Genomic DNA, 22,992 nt, shown 5'->3' with positions numbered 1-22,992 from the left:
GTTAGTTTTTTCAAAATGTTAAATATTTCAAATTGAAGCTATATAACTTCCCTGAATTCTGCATATTACATACCCCTAAATATTGAGAAGTGCTAATTCAGATTTTCAAATACAAAAAATTTCATTATTAAATAGCCATATCTCTTTCTTAACTAAAAATAAATTCAACTCTACTTGTAAACATTTTTTTAATCTGAGAGGTGAAAAGAACACTGACAATATTTTTAAAAGTTTCTGAATATCATATATTTTATAATTTTTAAAAGGTGTAATCATATTTACAGCTTAAGAGAAAAGAAATAATCTACATTCCTTCTATTATTTCTTATTTTGGTTAGCCTTTCTTTAAAACTATTGTATTACAGAAGTGTTCATCTTACCATTCATTTTTCTAGGCACTAACTATGTAACGTATATGAAAAAAAGGTAAATCAAAAAATAATCAAACATAAAATCATTAACATACAGTATCAAAAATTAAATATCTCATAGAGGAAGTCTGAGAGAACATAGGAGATATAACGTATAGCTATGCCTGCCTTGGAAAAAAAAATTTTTTTTGCATATCACCTATCTAAATGTGATAATATTTAACATTAGTGAAGGTTTTTGAGAACACTTATTTGTAAGAATAAATCCCCTTTTAAAATTTACTCAAAAGTACCTACATCGACAATTAAGAAATCCAGCCAACACCAGGCATTGGTGAAATAGGTTTTATAACCATATGCTATCCATTTTAGAAGCATTTCCAGAATAAAGATGTAAGTGAATATCTTGTCAGCATACTCCAGGATAATCTTAATGGTCTTTTTCTTTTCAATATATATATCTTCAAAAGCCTGTGAAAATAATATTCAGATTTAAATTTGGTACAACTTAAAGCTTATGATTCATGACAAAAACAGGAAATGAAATTCTGATAAAGAGAACACTGAGATATAATACTATTACAGGCCAGCTGTCTTTCTTCTGGTTTACAGTTACTGTGTAACACTTAGTTCTAGCCTTTGCACCAGTGCAGGGGGCTGATCACCAGAGGTCAAGAGGAAGAGAGTACAAAAGAATGAAATTATTTATAGTGCCCTAAAAGAATCATGATCTCTGACACATTCAGGGATTTCCACTCATCTGACTCCCCTTTTATCCTCCTTCAAATTAGGTAAGTCCTAGTAATTTAAGACATGATTCCAGGGTCAGCCCCTTTTATAAATCTCTCTAACCCTGCACTCTACTTCGACACAGAAGTAGGATTTAAGCCCTCTCCTTCAGCTCTTATGTGCTTGTACATTCCCAGTGCCTAGCACCGTGTCAAGAACACAGCAGGAAAGGTTTGTTAAATGAATGAATGCAGTAGCTTAATAGGGCTATAGAACACAGACGATGGTTTCTTCCTTTGAATTTTGCACCAATACTTTATCATTCATTAAAAGTTTCAGCTCTACAAATCACTGTTATATTTATTCCATCAATGTGACATCTTTTATCACTTTCCAAGAAATTTTAGTAAGTGATAGACGATGGTACTGTGGTCATAGCCACAAGGCCCATGGGAAATAATCTGAATGGACTTAAAGAAGTGATCTCACTGAAGCCACTGAAAATGACTGCTGACCTAAACAGGTCTAAAGTATTAGATTTTTCTCTTTCAAGTTTAAACAATATTCACTTTGTTGGAGAAAATGAAAGCAAAAGGACCTGTATCCTTGGTGGTAACACTGGACTACCTGTCCATAGTCACGGGCTTGTGCCATTCTTATTCTTCTTATTCTTTAAATACTTTAAAAATGATCCTTAGCACTTTTGGAGAAATGTAATCCTCAATATTGAAGAAAACAGAGAAGTTGGAACAGAGAGAATGGACAGATCCATGAAGATGCTGAGAGAATGTTCTAGCAGCTAGCAGAGGTTATGAAAGACAATGGAACTGAAAGGCAAGAACTGAAGTGCAGCCCTCAGGACTCTTCTGCTTCCCTTCTCCGAGTTCTGGAGGAACATCTACCGTTCTGAAATCCCAAGCAGACAACACTTCCTGCTCCAGAGCTTAATCATGCATATACTTCACTTACAAACACATCCCAATTCTGTATCACTTGTGCCTCTCACTTCCCTAATGCTCTCTGAGCTCCCTGAGGAAAGTATCTGGATCTTATCCAACTGTGCATTCAGGGCAGCAAGAATAATGCCAGGCATGGAGTAAATATTTACTGAGCTAACTAAAATTTTGTCCTTAGGACTGATCAGAGGGATTAATTTTTAAGTAAAACCATTTGCCATGATATTTTTATCTTCAACTCATCTATTAAAAATAATGACTTAATTGATTTAAGCCTTAGATGTCAGATCACTTACCAGAGCACCACTGCTAAGCAAGATCATGAGAACAATGAAGCTTTCAAACCAACTGTGCTCAACTATCCTATAGCAGGTCTTCCTGATGTTCCACCAGATTTTTCCTTTCCCTGATTCTGTGTTAACTTGGCAGCATGGGAGCCTCTGCACACAACCTGGCAAGAAAGACAGGCATGTAAAATCTGGATATTCAGAATACATAAAATCCTTAACATACATTATTTAATGCAAAGCGCTCCCTACGATAGTTCCTCAACCAAATAATTTCTAACACTTACACCTGAAGCTTCAAATAGTTTCAACTTGTATGCTACCTTTTCTCATCTCTTAACTCTCCCTGGTGTTTTCTTAATACTTGTATCAGTAATTTCTAACTTGGGATGTATTCGTGTTTTCTGTTCTTCCCTAGTTTCTCATCAGTCTCCTCTACAGTGTTTAAACCACATATTGTTCTTTTTATGACTGCAGCCCTAATGTAATCCTAACACACAATGAGCAGTAAATAATTATTGGTTAACGAATGAACTAAAATCTCAAGACAAAAATGTATTTCATGGCCTTCTTGATATGAATTTAGTCTACAGTCTGGTGCTGCTTCAACTCCTCTATAAAAAACCCTTTGAGAAACAGCATTCTATTTAATACTTTAAAAATTAGTAGAAGGTCTTATAATTCAGTTCAAAAGAAACAGATCTTGATTACAAGAAACAGATGAAACTGTTTCAAGTACTATACGTTAAAAACAAATCTGACTCTGGAATCCCAGATGTAAAACACACTGCTATAAAAAACTGAAGAATATTTTATTTAAAGTTGTTTAGGTTAATTCATTCATATCCCCATCAAACATTTATTGATTAACCTTTTTACTCAGCTGTGCACATAGTTTCTTCTCCTCAAGATATCTATTACTGGTTTTTGGTTAGGCGGCTAGATATAGAAATAAATGACTATAACTGGATAATGCAACTAAAATGACAGATATGCTGGGGTTATGTTTGATAGCTTGGAAGAAATTCACCTAACCTGGCTTATTTGTTGAGAAAGTGAGGTCAGAGGAGGTTTTCTGGAAGAGGTGGGACCTGAACTGTATCAAAGTAGTAGCCAAAAAGAGTGGAGTGGAATTCCAGGCCAAGAGGCAGTAAAATGTGCCGTGTACAGGACTTACAAGTAGTTCAGAATTTTGATGAAAGCAAAGTGTACAGAAAAGGTATGGATGAGAGATAAGGAAGAGAAACTGGTCAGATTATGGAAAGCATTTTCTCCCACCTTAAGGAGTTTGGCTATATCCTAAATCCTAACGAGGAGTAAGTGAAGGGTTGTTAAGCAGAAAATTACATAGGAAGATTGTAATTTAAATGGATGTCTCGGGCTTCCCTGGTGGCACAGTGGTTAAGAATCCGCCTGCCAATGCAGGGGACATGGGTTTGAGCCCTGGTCCGGGAAGATCCCACATGCTGCGGAGCAATTAAGCCTGTGTGCCACAACTACTGAGCCTGCACTCTAGGGCCTATGAACCACAACTACTGAAGCCGACACACGTAGAGCCCATTCTCTGCAACAAGAGAAGCCACTGCAATGAGAAGCCCATGCACACTGCAACAAAGAGTAGCCCCCGATCACTGCAACTAGAGAAAGCCTGTGCGTAGCAACGAAGACCCAACGCAGCCAAAAATAATTTTAAAAAAATTAAATTAAAAAATAAAATAAATTTATAATAATAATAAAAAAATAAATAGATGTCTCCAGCAACTGTAGAGGATAAGTTGGAAGAGAAGAAGAAGGAGGGGTAGGGAGCAAAGAAGACCCAGAGCTAGAAAACCAATTAGGGTCTGGTTCAGTATCCCCAACAAGAAGGATAGATTTGGGCAGCTCTGGTTAGGAACTAGAGCAATAACAGAGTCAAGACATATTTGGCCGGTAAAATCAACACATTTGCTGACTGATTGGATATGGGATGTAAGAGGAAGGGAGAAGCCCAGACAACTGGGTGGATATCAGTAATGAAATGAAGACCACAGGAACAGGAGCTGCTTGGGGTGGTAATGAGTTTGAGATGCCAGTGAAACCTCTAAATACAGACATCCTGTAGATATTTGGAGGTGTGAATCTGAAGCTCAGGGGAAAAGTCTGGGCTGGAAAAGAATGTGTAGGAATCATTAGCACATATGTGTCAGCTGAGATCAGGACAGTTGTTGAGGTCACACACAAAAAAGTATTTAGGATGAGGAGAGAAAAGGGTCAAGTCTGGAACATTCTGGGACAGCAATATTAAGAGACAGAATTCAGTGGTATGCTGGAGCCAACTCATGCTGGTTTTTGACAACTTATTGTTAAATTGCCAGGAAATTTTGCTAGCCTGTTGTTAAATGCAGCTGTTAGCAAAAATTAAATTGTATAAACTTAAAAGTATAACTTACTTTAAAAAGGTAATAAATACTAAAAATATATTACTCTACATTTTACTATTATCTATGCTCTTGAATATATTTAAGCATTCTGTCTGGTTGGTAGAATATGTTATACTGTTGGGCTACTATGTATCTCTTCCCAACTCTACATGCAGCAAAGTCACACCAGTAGTTTGAGATCAGCCATGGTGGGAATCTTTACAAAAGTCATCAAATGCTACAAATCCAGGCTTGTTGATTTTCTAGAGTAGAATTAAGAAAGTGATGGAGAAAATGTTAATAAAACTGGAAAAGTATGCCATATTGGTAGCCATTACACTGTGAATAGCACAAGAAATTGAGGAAATATTCCTTCATTACTCGAATTCTATTATCTGATTCAGCAAAGATTTGTTCACATCATTGATGAATGAGTCAAGTTCTGACACACAGCCTTTTTGTTTCACTCTCACCTTACTGATTAATGTAAATGAAAATACCAATCAACCTTCAGGTTAAAACTATACTTGTTCATCAGTTGCAACCACTGTTGTTTATAAATACAAAATTTTGGCAAAATTCAACAAAAGCATTCTGTGGGAACCAATTAGCTATATGAATGTTCAATGAAGGATGTTGATTATATTACTGCCTGTAAATTGTGTACCACATATCCTTTGTATCAGTAAAATATATGGTAAACTGATGGATGTATGCATACTTTCTTTTTCTTGGAGAACTGGTTGTTAAACATTTACCTGTCCACCACTGGGAAAGGTAGAAGATGAGAAAACCCTGAAGGAGGTGACAAAGTTGGGGTGGGGAAAATGTACAAGAGGCTGCAATAAAAGAAAAGTCAGGGAAGAGTTTCATGAAGGACTGGTGAACACAGCTATGACCAAGAGAGGCTCAGAGAGATAATGATTGAAATTAAAAAAAAAATTAAAGTTGATTAAAAAATAAATTACTTAAAAAAGGAAGAATTTAAAAATTACTTAAATTACTTAAAAAAGGAAGAATTTAAAAAGAGGAACTACAGTGAATTCTTCTCTTAAAATTTTTAGATCAAAAACCTCGTTTGGAGGGAATGTAGAAGGTGGGAAAGCAAGAATGAACAGCATTTTTTAGAGACTTGTTTTAGAAGTTTGCAAGTTAGGCACTCTAAAAATAATTTACTTGTCTATGAAACAATATATTTCATTAAAAATATTGAGCCTATCAAGTAATAACTTCATATAATCATAGCTGTCTGTCCTGAAACAACAAAGGTAGAATTCTCTTGATGAAATACATTTTTTGGACAATGTCTTGTTATGGCTTCTTTTACGATTCTGTAGCGAAATTAATTCATTGATCCTTAATATGAGGTATCTCCTAGTACTTTCCTTTCCAGTTTTATAGAAATGTAGCAAGTTATGTTTTTCTCCCAAGTCTGACATTTTTGCTAACAATTTTATGTGTTCCTGTCCTTTCTCTCTGGAAACTTCTAAGTTCCCAGAAGGCTGAACTGTTTCTGTTATGCCCTCTCTTTCTGCTCACAGTACTTACTACAATCCTCTACATAGATTCACATGCTGGGATAGTTGACTTAAAAGACATAACCCCCCCAAAAAGAGTTCTAAAATAATCTAAGCATTAGTCATGATCTGAAGGGTCATGTCTTTGCGAATTCTAGAATTTACACAAAATTTGGACGAAACAGAAAAAAAAAAGAACAGGGTGAAAGGAAAATATACACATGGCTTCATTTATCCAATGTTAATTACAGTTCACATGACCTCAGATCTGAAAGAATTTATCTTCATTGTATCTAAAACAATTACTTTATATCTCAAATGCATTTAGTAAAGAAAGAATATTTTATAAAATGATATGAAAAAATAGTAAAAGGTAAGGCCAAAAATTGACACCAGATCATCTTTTTCGGGGCAAAAGAAAACACCAGATAGAGTGGAAAAATTTAAGATGGAATTTTTTTTTTATTAACTTAATGCTTGAGACTTTGGAATTTATTTTAAAAACAAAGATCTTGTGCAGAACAGAATCTATCTGCATCAAGTATAATTACCAGAGGAGAAAGTTATCTCTTTGGTTAAGAAGATTTTACTATTTGGGATTTCTTTTTGTAGGTCTTAAGGTGGAAGAGAAATATTATTCTTATGATTGAGGCAGGAAAAGGCACTATATATTCTAATTAGAAAAGTAAGTAAACTTTTTATCTGAGCGGAAGGTTCATAAGCATTGTCCTCAGGATTCGTCACACCTCAGAGAGTTTCTCTCTTATTTTGAGCAGGAGAATAGGACCACTGCCTGTCTAGCTTTTATGCAAAGGCATATCCCAAGAGATTCCCAACCTAGCTGGTTAGCAACATTATATCACACCTTCTTTTTTAAAAGGACTATTAATTAAATGTAAATACAGCACAGAATGTCTCAAACATTTTAATAGGTCCCCATGGGTAAATGCTATTTCTTTTGGGTGGTTTCATTAATTTGCTCTTGTGATCCATTAAATAAAATCTCTATTGTGTTTCATCATGTTAAATTAATGCTTTCAAATAAAAAAAGAAACCACAGGCCTCTTCTAAGTTTAGCCATTAATAAAAATATAACAGCATGATCAGTATAATATAAAAATTTATTAGGAAAACATGTCTTTTTTTAAACACTTCTTAAAAACTTCTAAATCCTTTAAAACAAGTTTTTTGTCCACATTTTCTTTCCAAAAAAAGACAAAAATAGGCACAAAGGTATTGGTTATTGTGTCACTAAACTTAGAATTAGTTGTTAGTTATTTTATAGGAAGTGGAATTCAGAACATTTTGGGGGAAAGTTGAGTTAGCTCCTCCTACTAAATTAATAGAAAATACATTACTTTTAAGGAAAAGAGTGTATCCTTCTCACACCCTAATCTTGATTTTGTGAGTTACTAATTGTATAATCCAAAAGGAGTATAATATAAAACCAAGCAGAATCAGAGTCATGTCATGTTCCTAATTATATAGATTGCAAAGACATGTAGAATTAAGGATAGCGAAGAGCAGTACCAGATCTGGGGAAGGTACCTGAAGTCTTGAATGATAAAGCTAATGAAACAGAACTAAGGAAAAACACAGAATAAGAGGGAGGAGAAAAAGGTGAAGAGGAACAAGATGCGAATGAATGAAGTGATAGTTACGAAGTTAAAAAGGATCAGTGGATGTGAGGCTATGAACAACAAAATCATTTTAGCGTTCGTCTTCACTGAAACACAACTATTCTGATTTAACTCTCCCACTTCCTTTGATTTTTCTGCTGCCTTTCAGGTAACAAAAACCTCGAGGCCAAATGCTGCTGTAAATTGGCACTGGTTCTAGCGCAACACTTGTCAACCAATCATGACTTGGTAAGGGTCATTTCCACTATGAGTAAACAAGTTCCCAATTTTCCATCCTGTCAAGCCCACTCATTTTGAACTCTTCATGTGGAAACCATCTATTTCCAGTTTCTTGAGGCCCCAAGCTTGGTGTCATCTTTGACTCTTCTGAAGAGAAGAAAGCTTTAACACCCAACATCGAATCCACCCGCAAATCCCTTCAGCTTTAACTTGAAAATATACTCAGAATCTCATACTCTCACCATTCCCAATACTCCCACAGTAGTCTATGCTCCCATCATCTCTCACCTGGATTACCGCAGGGACATCCAAGAGGTTTCCCAGCTTCTGCCCTTGCTATCCACCTATCTGCTCTTAAGATGGCATTTCGTGAGACTTCTAAACGAGATTCTTATGTTTTTCAGTGCTCTTGAGATCTGGCCTCCGCTGTGTCTCTAACCTCAACTTCTACCACCCTTTCCACCTCTCAATCTGTTCTACTCATACCGGCCTCTTGATTTTGTTTTCAAGTGTGCGTATCGCCACTTCAGGGCATGTGCCTTCATTACTCTGCTTAAAATACTCTTCCTTCATATATTTGCATGGTCCAATGTTATCTTTTTAGAAAGGCCTTCTCTGACCACTCTATTTGTATGAGAGTAGGCTTCTACCCCTCAGTCTTAGTATTCCCATTTTCACTTTACTTCTCCATAGCATGTATCACTTATCAGACCTACTAAATATTTATCTGTTTATTTGGGTAAGAAACATTGTTTTGTTTTCCCTGCTCTCTCTGTCTAGTGCTCAGGTCTGAGCCTGGCAGACAGAAGGTATTTAACGATTATTTGTTGATTGGATAAAAGAATGATTAAGTGGATAAAGGGTTGAAGGGCTCAGAAAATTGGTTGCCCTGTTTTATCAGGCTGAGCCTCTTAGCGCAGCAGGTCCAGTGAGTATAAAGTCTCAAGTGGAGCACAGCTGCTCAAAGTGATATGACTCAGAGATGTGTGTTTGCTAGTAGATTTTCTTGTCATTTAAAAAAATATATTTATCTGTTTATTTACATTTTTATTGAGAACATACATATAGTACACATATTTTAAGTATACAGATTGATATTCTCATGTAACAGCCCTGTAGGTCATGATATAACATTTCCAAGCACCCAGAAATCACCCTCAGGCCCTTTCCCAATCTGTACCCGCTAAAGGTAACCACTAGTCTGACTTCTATCTTTGTAGATTGATTTTGCCTATTCTTCTCTTATTTTGCCCATTTCTTCCAGCTTTACTGAGGTATAATTGACAATTAAAAATTGTATATATTTAAGGTGTGCAACTTGATGATTTGATATAGGTTTATACTGTGAAATAATCACCACGATCAAGTTAATTAAATTGCCAACACCTCACGTAGTTACCAATTTCTTTTTTTTGGGTGCGTTGCGAACACTGAAGATCTACCCTCAGCAAATTTCAAGTACACAACACGGTATTGTTAACTATACTCATATTGTTGTCCATTAGATTTCCAGAATGCATTCATCTCGTACAACTGAAACTTTGGTTCTCAGTAAATTTTCAGTGGTCAAGACCACAATTCACTGAAAATGTGTTGCTATAATATCTCATATACTAGACTCAAATTAGAAGTTATGAAAAAAAAAGAAGTTATGAATAATCTCAAAGTCATTATATAAGTATTCTCATTGGTGTTTTATAGGATTAAAATAGCTTTTGTAAAGTTTGATCTCAGTAAGATAGCACCTACAGTCTGAAATAGCTTAGCATTAATACTTTCTGCAGAGGGTTTAAGGTTTTCTAAAGCCCTTTTCTGATATAGAGCCATAATTTGTTTGATAAGCCCAACTTCTTTCTGGTTATCCTAGAATTTTAAGTCAGGGTCATTCATAAAATGTGTGGAAGAAATCTTGGTAGCATCCGTACAAATTTAAGTTTACATGGTACTAGTCAATTTAATTTTATCGTGATGCTGAAATACATGATGATCTTAAATGCCTTTAACATGAACACTTCTAAAGAAAACTCCATGTGTTTTGCTTATGGTACTAATTTGAGCTAACACAAATTTCTATTAATTGGGTGTCACACTTTTTTGCTTCTCACACACACAAAAAATGACATTTGGCTTTTATTTAAAGAGAATTCATGCATCCGTTGTAGTTTGCAGATATCTTTATTTGCAGGTCATTTTGTTTACTGCATGAGTGTTATAGGAGACTGGTTCAGAAAATCTTGAAGAATGAAAGCGAGTCAGTGATTTCTACAAAAAAACCACAAATGCTGAGAGTTTAAGCCCACGAGTAGATCATGAGCCATTAGCATCAAGGCTACCATTGCTTCTAGATAAGACTGTTAACAAAATACTTTAAAAACAATAAGGAAACTAGAAGGAGATGAAAGACAGTACTGTGCTAATTAATTTATTAATGCTATCTCATTTAATCTCCTCAACATCCCTATGATATGGATGTAAAATGTACCCATTTTACAGATAAGGCGTCTGAGGTACAAGACTGAAATGTGCTCAAGGTCTCATAGAGAGTTAGCAGTAGGCCAATTAGAACTCATATTTATCATGCTCCAAAGCTTGTACAATAAATTATCGTATTACATTGTAACCCTACTCTAGGTTTGCGTTTTTACTTAGATGACACAATACTTGCTTAGAAAACTGCATACTTTCCCAAGTCAAGTTCAAAGTTAGTGCTTTGAATAAAATCCCTGAAAAATTCCAGGAGTAGTAAGAAGTTCAGTAAGATAGAAAGTGAAAAGGAATGAAAAGAGGCACTGTTATAAAATAAGACACTGAGGCCAAATGTAAAGGGCCTTACATGCCAAGTTAAGGACTTCAGGTTTTATCCTACCAATGGTTCTCAAATTTTAGTGTGCATCAGAATCCCCTGAAGGACTCGGACCCTATCTCCAGAGTTTCTGATCAACTTCTGTGTTTTGTGATCAACCTGTGGCTAGAAAGGGAGAGGTTAGGACTGACTTAAAGTCTAGCCTGAGAGGCAAGATAGATCATGACGTCACTAAATGTGATAGAGACTGGAAGAAGCTGTAGATTACATGTGGAAACCCCACTGAAGTTTGTTTTGAACTTATTCAACTGTTGTTTAAAGACAACAGATGGAGATGAGCAATGGGGAGCTGTAGGCAGATCTGGAACTTGAATGAAGTCAGGGGTAAAGATAAAGATTTAAGAGCAACAACACAGAAATGGTTGCTTATACCACAGACATGGATGAAACCGCTTAGGGCTAGAGAATAAGAAAAGTAGATAACCAAGCATCAAAATGTGGGGAAACATCATTATTTAAGGTTTGTGCATAAAAAATAGTCACTAAAAGAAACAGGGGGGCCTTCCCTGTTGGTGCAGTGGTTGAGAGTCCGCCTGCCGATGCAGGGGACGTGGGTTCATGCCCCGGTCCGGGAAGATCCCACATGCCATGGAGCGGCTGGGCCCGTGAGCCATGGCTGCTGAACTTGCGCGTCCGGAGCCTGTGCTCCGCAACGGGAGAGGCCACAACAGTGAGAGGCCCGCGTACCGCAAAAAAAAAAAAAAAAAAAAAGAAACAGGGGAAGAAACTCAGAATTCTCAGTGATGTAAAAGAAGAACAAAAATAGAGTGTGGCCTCTGAAACCAAGGGAAGAATTTTGAGACAGACTATGGTCAACTGTCTCAAATGGTTTCCTGACAGAGTAGCTCCAGCTTTTGATGAAAAGGACAACAGTACCATCTACCCCATTAATTTGTTTACTGGTTTCATGGAGCTGAGAACATGAATTAAGGACCTAAAGGAGAATATGAACATCTTTCAGTAAGTAGAGTGCTATATAGTATAACAGCGTCACCGTCATAAATTACTGTTAGTAGCATATCATAAGTGTGGAAACTGAAGCTTAGAAAGCTCCAGCAACTTGCCCTTAGTCACAGAGCCATGACTGAATCAGCATGGAATAGAGTCTTCTGACTTTTTACTCATCAACCCCCAGTAAGTATTAGGTTTTAAGACCAAAGCCAAAACACTAATAAATGGCTGCTAACTGAGGTCTCAGTTTTTCTCTTACCATCTGTAAAACAGGCCTCTGGCTCATCTGAATTTACAGGCTCAGCCTCTGCTTCCTCTCCTTCTCCTGGCACAGGGTTATCAACTGTGCTGCACTCAGAGGAACTCGATCCGTTCAGCCTCTAAAAAGAAATTCACCACCCCACCAGAGAGTTCATTTAGGGTTCATTCAAATCTTGCATTAAAACCATATTTGATAATCAGAGTCATGCAAAGTGTTATGAAAAGAGATTAACAGTATGATGGCCATAAAAACATATAAACATACATTGAGGTCAGGTCACCTTACAATGCATCTGTGCTTGATCTTTCTATCTACACATCCTGTGAAAAATACATTTCCTTATTTTTCGTATGCTAACAAGTTATGGACAGAATTAGTCTTAAGGTAATATTTTTATGTAAACTATAACATCTGCAAAGTATTGGCCACATTTTTATTTTGTTTTATGTTTAATATAAATTTGTATACACCAATAATTACTATTTTAGAACAACCAAGACCCTGATAGAAATAATATACGAGTGCCAAATTGCCAACACCTGATCATTGAAAGGTCAGATCTGACAACTGGCAGAAAAAGCTTGTTGGTACTTAAAATTTTTAAAAAGAATAAAACCAGTGTAAAATGAAATCCAAACATATTTTTTTCTATTAACGCTTGGATTTGAGAATATGTATCAGGATGATATAGATAGAAGGCCTTTCATCAAAACAAAAAAAGTCAAATACTGTATTGGAATCAAAATGTCAAAGACCATAGTAATTATCTTATCCAATACCACCTATTTCAGTGATAGAATTTCAGGATACAGTAGAAGAGACCATAAATATTATTTATAATGTCAAGAGATAGTGGCTACTAAAGTGAGCACCACATGCAAACTCGGAAACAAAGACTCCATGAAATTGAACATGGCAGACCAACACATGAGAGGAATGAATCATTGTCATTATGATCATAAAACTGATCATAACACAAATTTTCCCCACCCAGAACTTTGTGATCAAACATGATGTTTACACACATACACATACACAGAAAGTTTTAGATAAAATACATACAGCAATTGTAGCAAAACTGTGTCAAATTTTCCTAATATTATTTTATAAGGGGTAGAGCAGCACATCAATGGAAGAGTTCAATTTTCATTCTCATTTGCTAAACGACATGTGAATATTGAAAACTACTAGTTATTATAGCATGTACTTCTCTTAATAAGATTACAGCTTTACTTGTTTTTTTAATAATAATTCAAACAAATGTAAGTGCTAAAAATGAGGAAATACTTATTTCATTTAAATTGATTCTTCAATCTATTGATTTGCATTAAGATCATAGGCCCAAACTAAAATATTAACTTTTAGAGAATGACTTTGGAAGCTAAAAGTATACTTTATGGGTACCACATTAAATTCTCAGTACTATTATTATCACACAGTATTCAATATCAGTAAAAAAGGCATTGATAAGAATTGAACATAAGGAATGATGTAAGCAAAGTGGTTTGTATAACTGAGGTAAAGAATTATGAACACTCTATTAAATTACTACTTCTAATCTACATTGGCATAGAAGTATTATTCCCACATAGTCGAAGAGTTTTAGAATATTACATTATTAACAGTATCAATATGAAATTTCACTTAAGAAGCAGGTTAAACTGATTGAATTATCTAAAATTACTTTAAAAAAACAAATAAAAATTAATTATAAGACAATATCCTGTAAGACCTAAGGTTTCAAAATATATATTACTCCAGGAAACAATGGGGAAACTTATAATTATTAATATGTCCTATTGTGCCAATTACCACAAAAACCCATTTTAAGTACCATATCTAAAAGACTACAGTTATTTGATGTCTTCAATTCCTGACCTTTCAGTTGCAAGTGAACTGTCACTAGGGAAATGAAGGACAAGGCACTATGATTCTGTGGAGATGAGACCAAACATTTCCATGCTGAAAAGAAGTTATTGGCTTGGACCTTGAGGAAAAGCAGTGGGTGAAATAGCTGATAGAATACAAAGCGCCTCCCTGCTATTAGCCAAAATGCTGACAACTAGGATATAGTTATAATGATTTTTCTCTCATCTTGTAACAACTTTTAAATAAAATGTTTCAAATCTGCAGAACCCTGATGTATGTTAAATTAATGAAAGCATCTTCAACCTCAACATTTGGTTTTCTCACTCTTTAAAAGAGCATTAACAAAGCAGACTTATGCCAAGTTAATTTATAAGTAAAAATTAAGATGATTTTATGACGTGTATTCTTGCCATTGAAGCCTTTCCCCCCCATAACTTTTATGGCAATATTTTGTCAATTAAATTCGGAGTTTGGCTCGGATCTTACATCATAAATGACAGTTATTCAAAATGATTCCTCATTGGAACAGAAATTATCAAAATATTTAATATGAACTATAATTTGTATCACAAGCCAAATTCAATGTTTAGAATGTTTTTAGGAATTCAATGTTTTCCTGGGAATGCATTAAGTATTCACAAGTAGCTATTTCAGTACTGTATATAATGTTAAATATTTACGGGCATGTCCTAGCAATATAGACAGTTTAGTTTTAATCTACTCAGCTTTTAAACTTCATACGTACTAAAGCAGAAGTTTCTTTAACAGGGTCCAAAAAGGACATTTTTAAATAGAAAGGCTAACATCTATTACAAAGGTTTTCTCTTGAAGGTAAATTCTTTTAAATCTCATAGTAGGCACTGCTAGATTTAACTACTGAATCTTCTTTTATTCTTATTTAGTATACAGTGAAGATCAAGTCAATCATTTGTATCATTTTACATAATTAATTACATGATTATTTTCATTTCTGTATACTCAATCATTTACTATTTAGTTTTCTTGTGATTTTGGAAATGGAAGAATAGTTATACTATACTAAGAGCAGTGAAATAAATACTTCAGTATGAAAAAGTTCCCTTCTGGTTTTATAAATAGGTCATTTTAAAATTTCACGTCGATTTTATTTTTAGTAAAATGTGAAATATACTTTTTGTCTATTACTTCTTTGCTTGTCAACAAAGATAATTCTTAATCTGTGGTGGTCTACATATAAATAGAAATAAGTGTAAAAATAGGACCATAAAGGTAGACTCACTAGTATAGTATAGAATAGGAAATACGCTATTGTTAGCATTCCTGACTTTTTATTAAATAATATGGTATTGACTGTAGGTACTTTCTAATTTTTTTCTTTCTTTCCTTTAAATAAAACCTATACACTTGATTCAAAAATTTCAAATGTACAATAGCACGTGATGAAAAATAAAAGTCCCCTCCACTCTCGCCCTGATTCTATTTCCTTTAGGTAATTACTATACTATATATATGTACTTTTTGACATGTGTTTCTATATTCTTCAATGAGCATCCATAAAACACTGAAGTAGTTTTGAAACATCCTACTCTTGATTATAAACTTATGTAGCTATTTCACTATTGAAAATATGATCAAATTAAAGCTTAATTATTCTTCATGGATCTCCTTTTGCCTTGAAGGTGTGTTTTCTACAACACTGCATATAGGTAGAAACTCTGTTAAATATAGGTGTCATATGAAAAACTGCCCTAGGCTGGTCACTTACAAATTTGTTACTGTCATTTCCTGAAATAGGCGATCTCATTGTAAGCCTATTTGATGCTAGTATAGGATGGTGGTTAATGCTAGTTGGTCATTTATTTCGAGAGGTATGAAGTAGGATTGTCTAATAACTTGACAATCTGGCACTCAAAATCAAAAACACTATCAACATATAGCAGCACTGTAGAAAACACAGAACTCAACAAAAGCCTTATTCAAAGAGGATGGCTGGTGTTGAAAACATCCCAAAGATGTCATGTTTAAAGCACATGCTATAAGGCTGTTTGCTTCACACAACACAAGAAAGGTATTCTTTGAGTAGCAGAGTCTAGAATAGTTATTTCACCTGAACGTCCAAACAAAAAAACCCAAAGGACAGCAAGATTGAAAGAAGCAAATCAAAAGGAAAGGATGGGCATATAAGGGCAGAAAAATTATGGGAGACATTAGTGATACACTAAGCTCCACTGTATGTCAATAAACAAGAAAGACTTCTATTAGATTCAATTCAATATCACCCATCTTTTAATTTTAGAGCCTAATTTTACAATTGATATCTATAATGAGGGCTCTGAATCTATAATGAGGAGTGAAATGGTAAAGTTTAGAATAAAGGATCAAAGAACATTTACAGAGGAATTCCACAGATAGCTACTATGCTTGTTTTTCCAAGTTTACCATTCTATTATGGGATAACTTGAATTTTAAAGCCAAAATATGCTTTCCTCTCCCTTGCAATTGTTAGGCTCTTTTTTTGCCTTCTGAAGAAATGCAAACACTACCCCTTTCAGCCTTTTAAAACTAAAGATTACCTATGGTATTACCATTTGTGGGGTTTTTTTTTTGTTTTTTTTTTAAAGAGTAATGATATTTAGTTTCTTTACATGATTTAGCTTCTGGGCCCCTCAAAGTCCCTCAAATCCTTTTCCAGTCTCTCTGGAATTCTGCTTTCTCTCAAAATTATTTTTAAAAGGCAAATACCATATGCTAACACATATATATGGAATCTAAAAAAAAAAAAAAGTGGTTAAGAAGAACCTAGGGGCAGGACAGGAATAAAGACGCAGACATAGAGAATGGACTTGAGGACACGGGGAGGGGTAAGGGTAATCTGGGACAAAGTGAGAGTGGCATGGACCTATATATACTACCAAATGTAAAATAGATAGCTAGTGGGAAGCAGTCACATAGCACAGGGAGATCAGCTGGGTGCTTTGTGACCACCTAGAGGGGTGGGATAGGGAGGGTGGGAGGGAGACGCAAGAGGGAGGGGATATGGGGATACATGTATACATACAGCTGATTCACTTTGTTATACAGCAGCAACTAACACAACATTGTAAAGCAATTATACTCCAATAAAGATGTTAAAAAAAAAAAAAGGCAATGACCAAAGTTAAAAAGTACTCCAGATACACTTCATCAATGGAAAATTAAATATTTTTTCCTCTCTGTGATCTAGATTTTCATTTCACTTCCACTTAAATTAGCAGAAAATAGTTTACTTACTAGTTACAGTAAATTCTTTTCTCACATTATGGGCAACTAAAACTCCAGCACTTTTTCATATAAAGGGCAAGAAAATGGAGTTTTTCCTTTCCTAACGTTTTGTTTATCGCTACTAGAGAAGCTGTGTAGGCTTTTTGGGAAGTTGTTCATGCAGCAGGAAATCTACTTAACAATTCCATCACAGGGTCAGATGGTTTATAGTATTAGTTGATGGAGAAATAATGAGGTCAAATCGCAGTCACCACCAGCGAAATTCAAAATAAAGCAAATAGTTTACTGAAAGTTCCTAGTTTTCCCAGAATCTTCTAGCTAGGGTACTTTCTATTCAATAACAGGACAATTTATGGGGCTGAAAGATCAAAATCAAGATCTTGCGTATGAAAACAAACAAACAAATGCAGCAAAGTTGGGTCATATAAGATCCGACCTACAGATTTCTCAGCCAGATCCTACAATATCATCAACTTCTTTCTAACGGAAAGGCAAATGGCATTCACCAGTAAGGTCTTGAAAGGTAAAGCAACCACTGGTAGTCAAAGGCTTTGTGCACTAACACAGAACTGCTATTTGCAGAGGATAGCTTATTTAAATAGCTGGAATACAGTGGGCCAAATCAGAAAGAATACCTTAAAAACTTCTATTTTTGAGGCCTGCTAGGAAACTCCAAGTACGGATTGGAACACAAGCAAACATGACAGGAAAATGTGAGGTAAAAGCATATACTCTATGACTCAAGGTCACTAAATATTATTTATAATAAAAAAGGAAATGACAAAAAACAAACTACCTGTACATCTGAGTGATTAATGGTATTCCCTAAAACTACCCATAATGAGGAAGGACAAGGAAAGAAATTCCAATTGGAAAAATTCCAATTGGAACGTTCCAATAGTTTTTAAATACCGGGGCTTCTAATACTGCAAGCACAATGTAAAATAAAATTTGGCACAGATAAAATATATTTTTCCTAACCTTTATGTAGGTAGCTTCTGACAAAGAAAAGTATTGTATTTCAAGCCAATTTTTTGCAACTGAATTTTTGTTTATCTGGAGAACGACCACTCCTTAATATGTACCTCAAGTTTTCTAACAGTAGTTTGGTAAAAAAAAAAAAAAAAAAAGTAATAATAATTTAGGAATTAAGCACACACACACATACACACACATATATATTTCTAGAAACAGTTTTCTCAAAAATTGTGTTTTAGCTGTACATATATAGATACTATTGTATATGTGTACATCTTAGGTTCTAGGGGAAGGAAATTTACTGCATTTTGGAATAAAATGGTTCTCTAAAATATTGCCTGTAAATCACCATCAATTTGAAATAGAAAAATATGTCTTTTACCTAGGAGCACCTTTAAAATTAACTGCAAGTAAACTAGAACAATTATATGTTTCTTTTTAAATTTGAAACTCCTATCATTACTATTCCTAGAGTGTATCAATTTTAGGATAGAGTCTTGCTTCCATCATTGCAAACGGAAAACAATAATACAAACATCCTAACAATGACAGAGAAATTGAAAATATGAACTGCATTAAATATAAAAAAGGCAAGATTCTTATTAATGTGGATTTTTTTCCTTCCAAGGAATTTTAGAGTTCATTCATTCAACAGGTTATACTAAAATTAAAACAAGATATTATATCTGAGTAGTATATTTCTTTTATACGTGTTAGCCAGATACAGCAATCCATATTAATCTTTCTAATTTTAGGGAAACTGTTTCATGTCTTATTGACAGATTTAGTGTTCACTTCGTAATATGTTCCATTTAAACCTCTTATCTTTCTTGAGGCTACATGTATATCTATCTCCTCATGAAATATATTCAGTCATCCCTCGGTATCCTGGGAGGTTGGCTGCAGGGCCCCAGCAGATACCAAAATCTGCAAATGCTCAAGTCCCTTATATAAAAAGGTATAGTATTTGCATATAACATATGCACATCCTTCCATTCTCCCTTATACTTTAAATCATCTCTAGATTACTCATAATACCTAATACGATGTGAATGCTATGTAAATAGTTGTAAATAGAATGTATATGCATGTCAATAGTTGCTGGTGTACAGCAAATTCACGTTGTGGTTTTTGGAACTTTCTGGAATTTTTTCCCCAAATATTTTCAAGCCCGATTAGTTGAAACTGCTCATGCAGGACACATGGATACAGAGGGCCAAATGTACATAATCAGAAACTTAGTCTCATCAGTGTGTAAATCTGCTCTGGAATCAAATTAATCATTTCAGGCATTTACAACTCATTCCTTCATAGGCAGAGCCCAGTAAATTATTAATTGATTCATTTTATATACTGCCAAATAAAAATCAAATATTACTGAATTAATTAAAAAAATAAAGTCCTAGTTATCATTGTGCTTAAAATAATTTCAAAACATACTCAAAGTCTGGCCTAGAAGCTGGGTACTTTGGCTCTGTCTCCAACTTTCTACATGTGTACTCAGAAACTGTATGAGTCTCAATTTCCTTACCTGTGAATACACGACTAACACTAGAAAGGTCCTTTCCTGTTACAAGAATTTTATGTTTATGCCTGAAATATTTCTCCCACAAAAATTATTTCTTGAGTTTTAATTTACTGAATTTGAATGTGACAATTTTTATTTTTTCCCCCCGGCTTTACTGAGATGTAAGTGACATACAGCGTTGTGTAAGTTTAAGGTAAACAACGTGATAATTAGATACATGTATATATTGTGAAATGTTTACCACAATAAGGTTAGTTAATACGTCCTTCACCTCACATAATTACCATTTCCTTGTTGTTATTATGGTGAGAATATTAAAACTCTACTCTCATTGCAATAAACCTGACAATTTAGTATGACATACATCTATATATATACAGGTGACCCTTGAACATCATGGGGGTCAGGGCACAACCCTCTGTGAGGTCTAAAATCTGATTATAACTCGTAGTCAGCCCTCCGCATCCACCGTTCCTCAGCACCCTCTGTTCCACATCCATGGATCCAACCAACCACAGATCGTGTAGTACTGTATCCTTTACTACTGAAAAAATCCCAGTATTAGTGGAATCACGCAGTTCAAACCCCTGTTGTTCAAGGGTCAACTGTATAGCTTAAATTAGGAGGGGAAGTTGATAGAGGTTTTTTAATTAAATGCTGCTTCAGTGGCTTCTGTTACATACTAACTTTTATAATCCAGCCAATAAAATTTGTAGATCATGCACTTGAAATCACCTAAGGACATGAGAGATGTATCAAGGAATTAAGCAATAGAGTAACAAAAAACGATGGAATTGCCCCAGTGACATGCTGTGATGTCAATTTATCTATGGAAAAATTGTATATGTTTTAACTTTCTTGCAATGGGTCAGGCAGAGAGATTTTGTAGCTGAACAGCATGCATGACACTGAAAAAAAATATCATATACATATGTATGATTTTTTTTTAGGTAACCTGTGTAAAAGTGGTCACATATGTCTGTGCCTGGTTAAAAGCACAGAGCTGCATCCTTGATGGATCCAGTTTGTTTTTACCCCTGTGAGAAGTAAGAAGGTCAGGTACTGAAGTCTGTAAATGCAGCATGATGGAACAGTTTAATCAACAGATTTGAAATGTTTAAAGACATATACCTGTAAGTAGAAATTAGTTATATTTGACAATGCATGCTATATGCTCAACGCAAAGCAATATATTTGAAACACAGTAATAAGATTAAATATCATTCAACACAGATTTAGAAATAATGAACTAAACAGTAATATAGTTCTGTCATTTAGGAGATGAATTTAAACACTATTGATATAATGTGCGACGGCAATCTTTTGCATTCTGCTTGCTCTTCATAACAAACATTTTAAAATAAGTGATCCTCAATACTGGAATGAGGTGAGAGTTGAGAGTATGCGGTTTTTGAAGTATATTCTAAAATTAGCATTTCTTGATTTACTTTAAATTTTGACATTTCAAACAGCATTACAGGAAAGGAATGTTTTCAAATTTATCAAAATATAAAAATTAAGAAACACTGATTTAAATGTCAGACCAAAATTTCACTGTTTTTAGACACAAGAACAAATCCAATAAAGATGAAAATAATTTCAAATAGTTTGGAACCAATCTGCAAAAAAGAAATTATCTAAGTAAAATTCTGTAGGGGTGCTTTGTTTTGTTTTTGCAAGAATCTATGCATAAAAGATAGGATCAAATGTTAGCTTCCCCCAAAGGTGTAATTGAAACTAATCCCTAAATCTTGCCAAATCAAATGCATTTCTGGAGAAGATTATTATATTTTCTAAAACGCAGTAAAGAGAAGAAATCTAAACTGCCTGCAACTGCCTCTTTTTGGAAAACACTTTATAAAAAATCTAAGGAGAGACAGACCTAGTAACAATGTAATTAAAACCACCATATATTAAAAATAAATAAAATATTTAACTTTGATGACGACAAATATTTAAACAACTTTTTATAAAATCAATAAAAGGAATGAATTTAATAACAAGTAAGCACATTTAAGTTTCTCCAAAGATGATGGCTTTCAAAACTGGAATACTGAATAGATGAATAGGTGGATGGATAAAATGAATGAGTGAATCAGATGAACAACATGAATGGTTGTTCCTCTGCCTGGGATTTCCTTCTCCAGCACATTCACACAATGAAATGATCTCCAGCCTTTAGGGTCTAGCTTAGGTGCCACCTCCTTTCATGTGCCTTCGACCTGACATAATCCCTTACTTAATACATCCTCAATGGACTGGTTTATTATTCTCTTATGGACTGTAATTTGCTCTGCTCTGTTATATTGTCAAAGTAAACTATAAGATAATAAATTACATTAAGGAGGATTAGACACTGAACACGAATCAGCAAATGCACAATACCATCAGAACAGAAAATCTGATCCTGAATTGCAACATTACAGAGATATAACAGAAAATAATTATATTCCTATCCACTCTCTTGCCTTTCTATGATATGTATTATGGTGGTTAAAGCTTGGAGCTCAAATTTTAAAAGAACCCTAGAAACATCAGTGACTAACCAGCATCATTTCTTAATCTTAGTAAATATAGATTCATATTATCCACTTTCCTGGGTTGTTTTAAGGAGGAAAGTTATATAGCTTATATGAAAGTGGCTAATGTATACATTTTCTCCTTGGTCTCTTTGGTGCTTTCTTGTGTCCACTTCTCAAGTGTCGAGTTGATCACTTGTCCTCTTCCTTTCTATGGTCCCTGTACTGCAGTGGATGCTGTGGTGCACTGCCCCAGTCCCCCTTTCAGACAAGCCACTCATTCTTCCACCTGCTAGGAGTGTTGGCAGCTGAAGGTCCACAGCTGAGTCCCTCTCTGGGAATTGAAATACAGAAGGAAGCTGCCTTACTCAAGGTTACATCCCCTCCCCTGGCCTGGAAGAGTGGAGGGAGAAACTGTACGCAGTGATGGACTGGTGTAGAGCACACAAAGTCCTGACCCCTTGCTTCAACTTGGGACTACTCCAAAGGGTCATTCCAGTGCCAGAGGTGCCTACAGGGTCAGCTGAGGCCTCTGCTGCAACTGCAGCGCATTTCAGCTTCTCCCTCTGTGCAATCATCTCCCTTCCCTCACTTCTTACAGGTGTTAGGTGCTGAACCTGAGAACACTACTCAGAGTTGGTTTCCCAGGGAACCTGACCTCAAA

At 35.0% G+C, this 22,992-nt stretch overlaps 1 protein-coding gene across 4 annotated transcripts in view; it reads right to left on the bottom strand.

The window, feature by feature from the left end:
• The window catches only part of SCN9A (sodium voltage-gated channel alpha subunit 9), an 88,079-nt gene that overhangs the window by 23,589 nt on the left and 41,498 nt on the right, over positions 1–22,992 (bottom strand). For all 4 annotated transcript variants that reach the window (XM_024735947.1, XM_024735943.1, XM_024735945.1 and 1 more), the window contains exons 17-19: positions 12,192–12,312; positions 2,353–2,507; positions 669–842 (exon numbers count right to left, since the gene is read on the bottom strand). In XM_024735947.1, the coding sequence (XP_024591715.1) occupies positions 669–842; positions 2,353–2,507; positions 12,192–12,312 (450 nt within the window). The remainder of the gene's footprint in view (positions 1–668; positions 843–2,352; positions 2,508–12,191; positions 12,313–22,992) is intronic.

The sequence above is a fragment of the Neophocaena asiaeorientalis genome, unplaced genomic scaffold (genome assembly GCF_003031525.2).
Source record: "Neophocaena asiaeorientalis asiaeorientalis breed wild unplaced genomic scaffold, Neophocaena_asiaeorientalis_V1.1 scaffold72, whole genome shotgun sequence".
NCBI lineage: Eukaryota > Metazoa > Chordata > Mammalia > Artiodactyla > Phocoenidae > Neophocaena > Neophocaena asiaeorientalis.
Note: the sequence above shows the minus strand (reverse complement) of the source record. Positions and strands in the feature narration are given on the sequence as shown.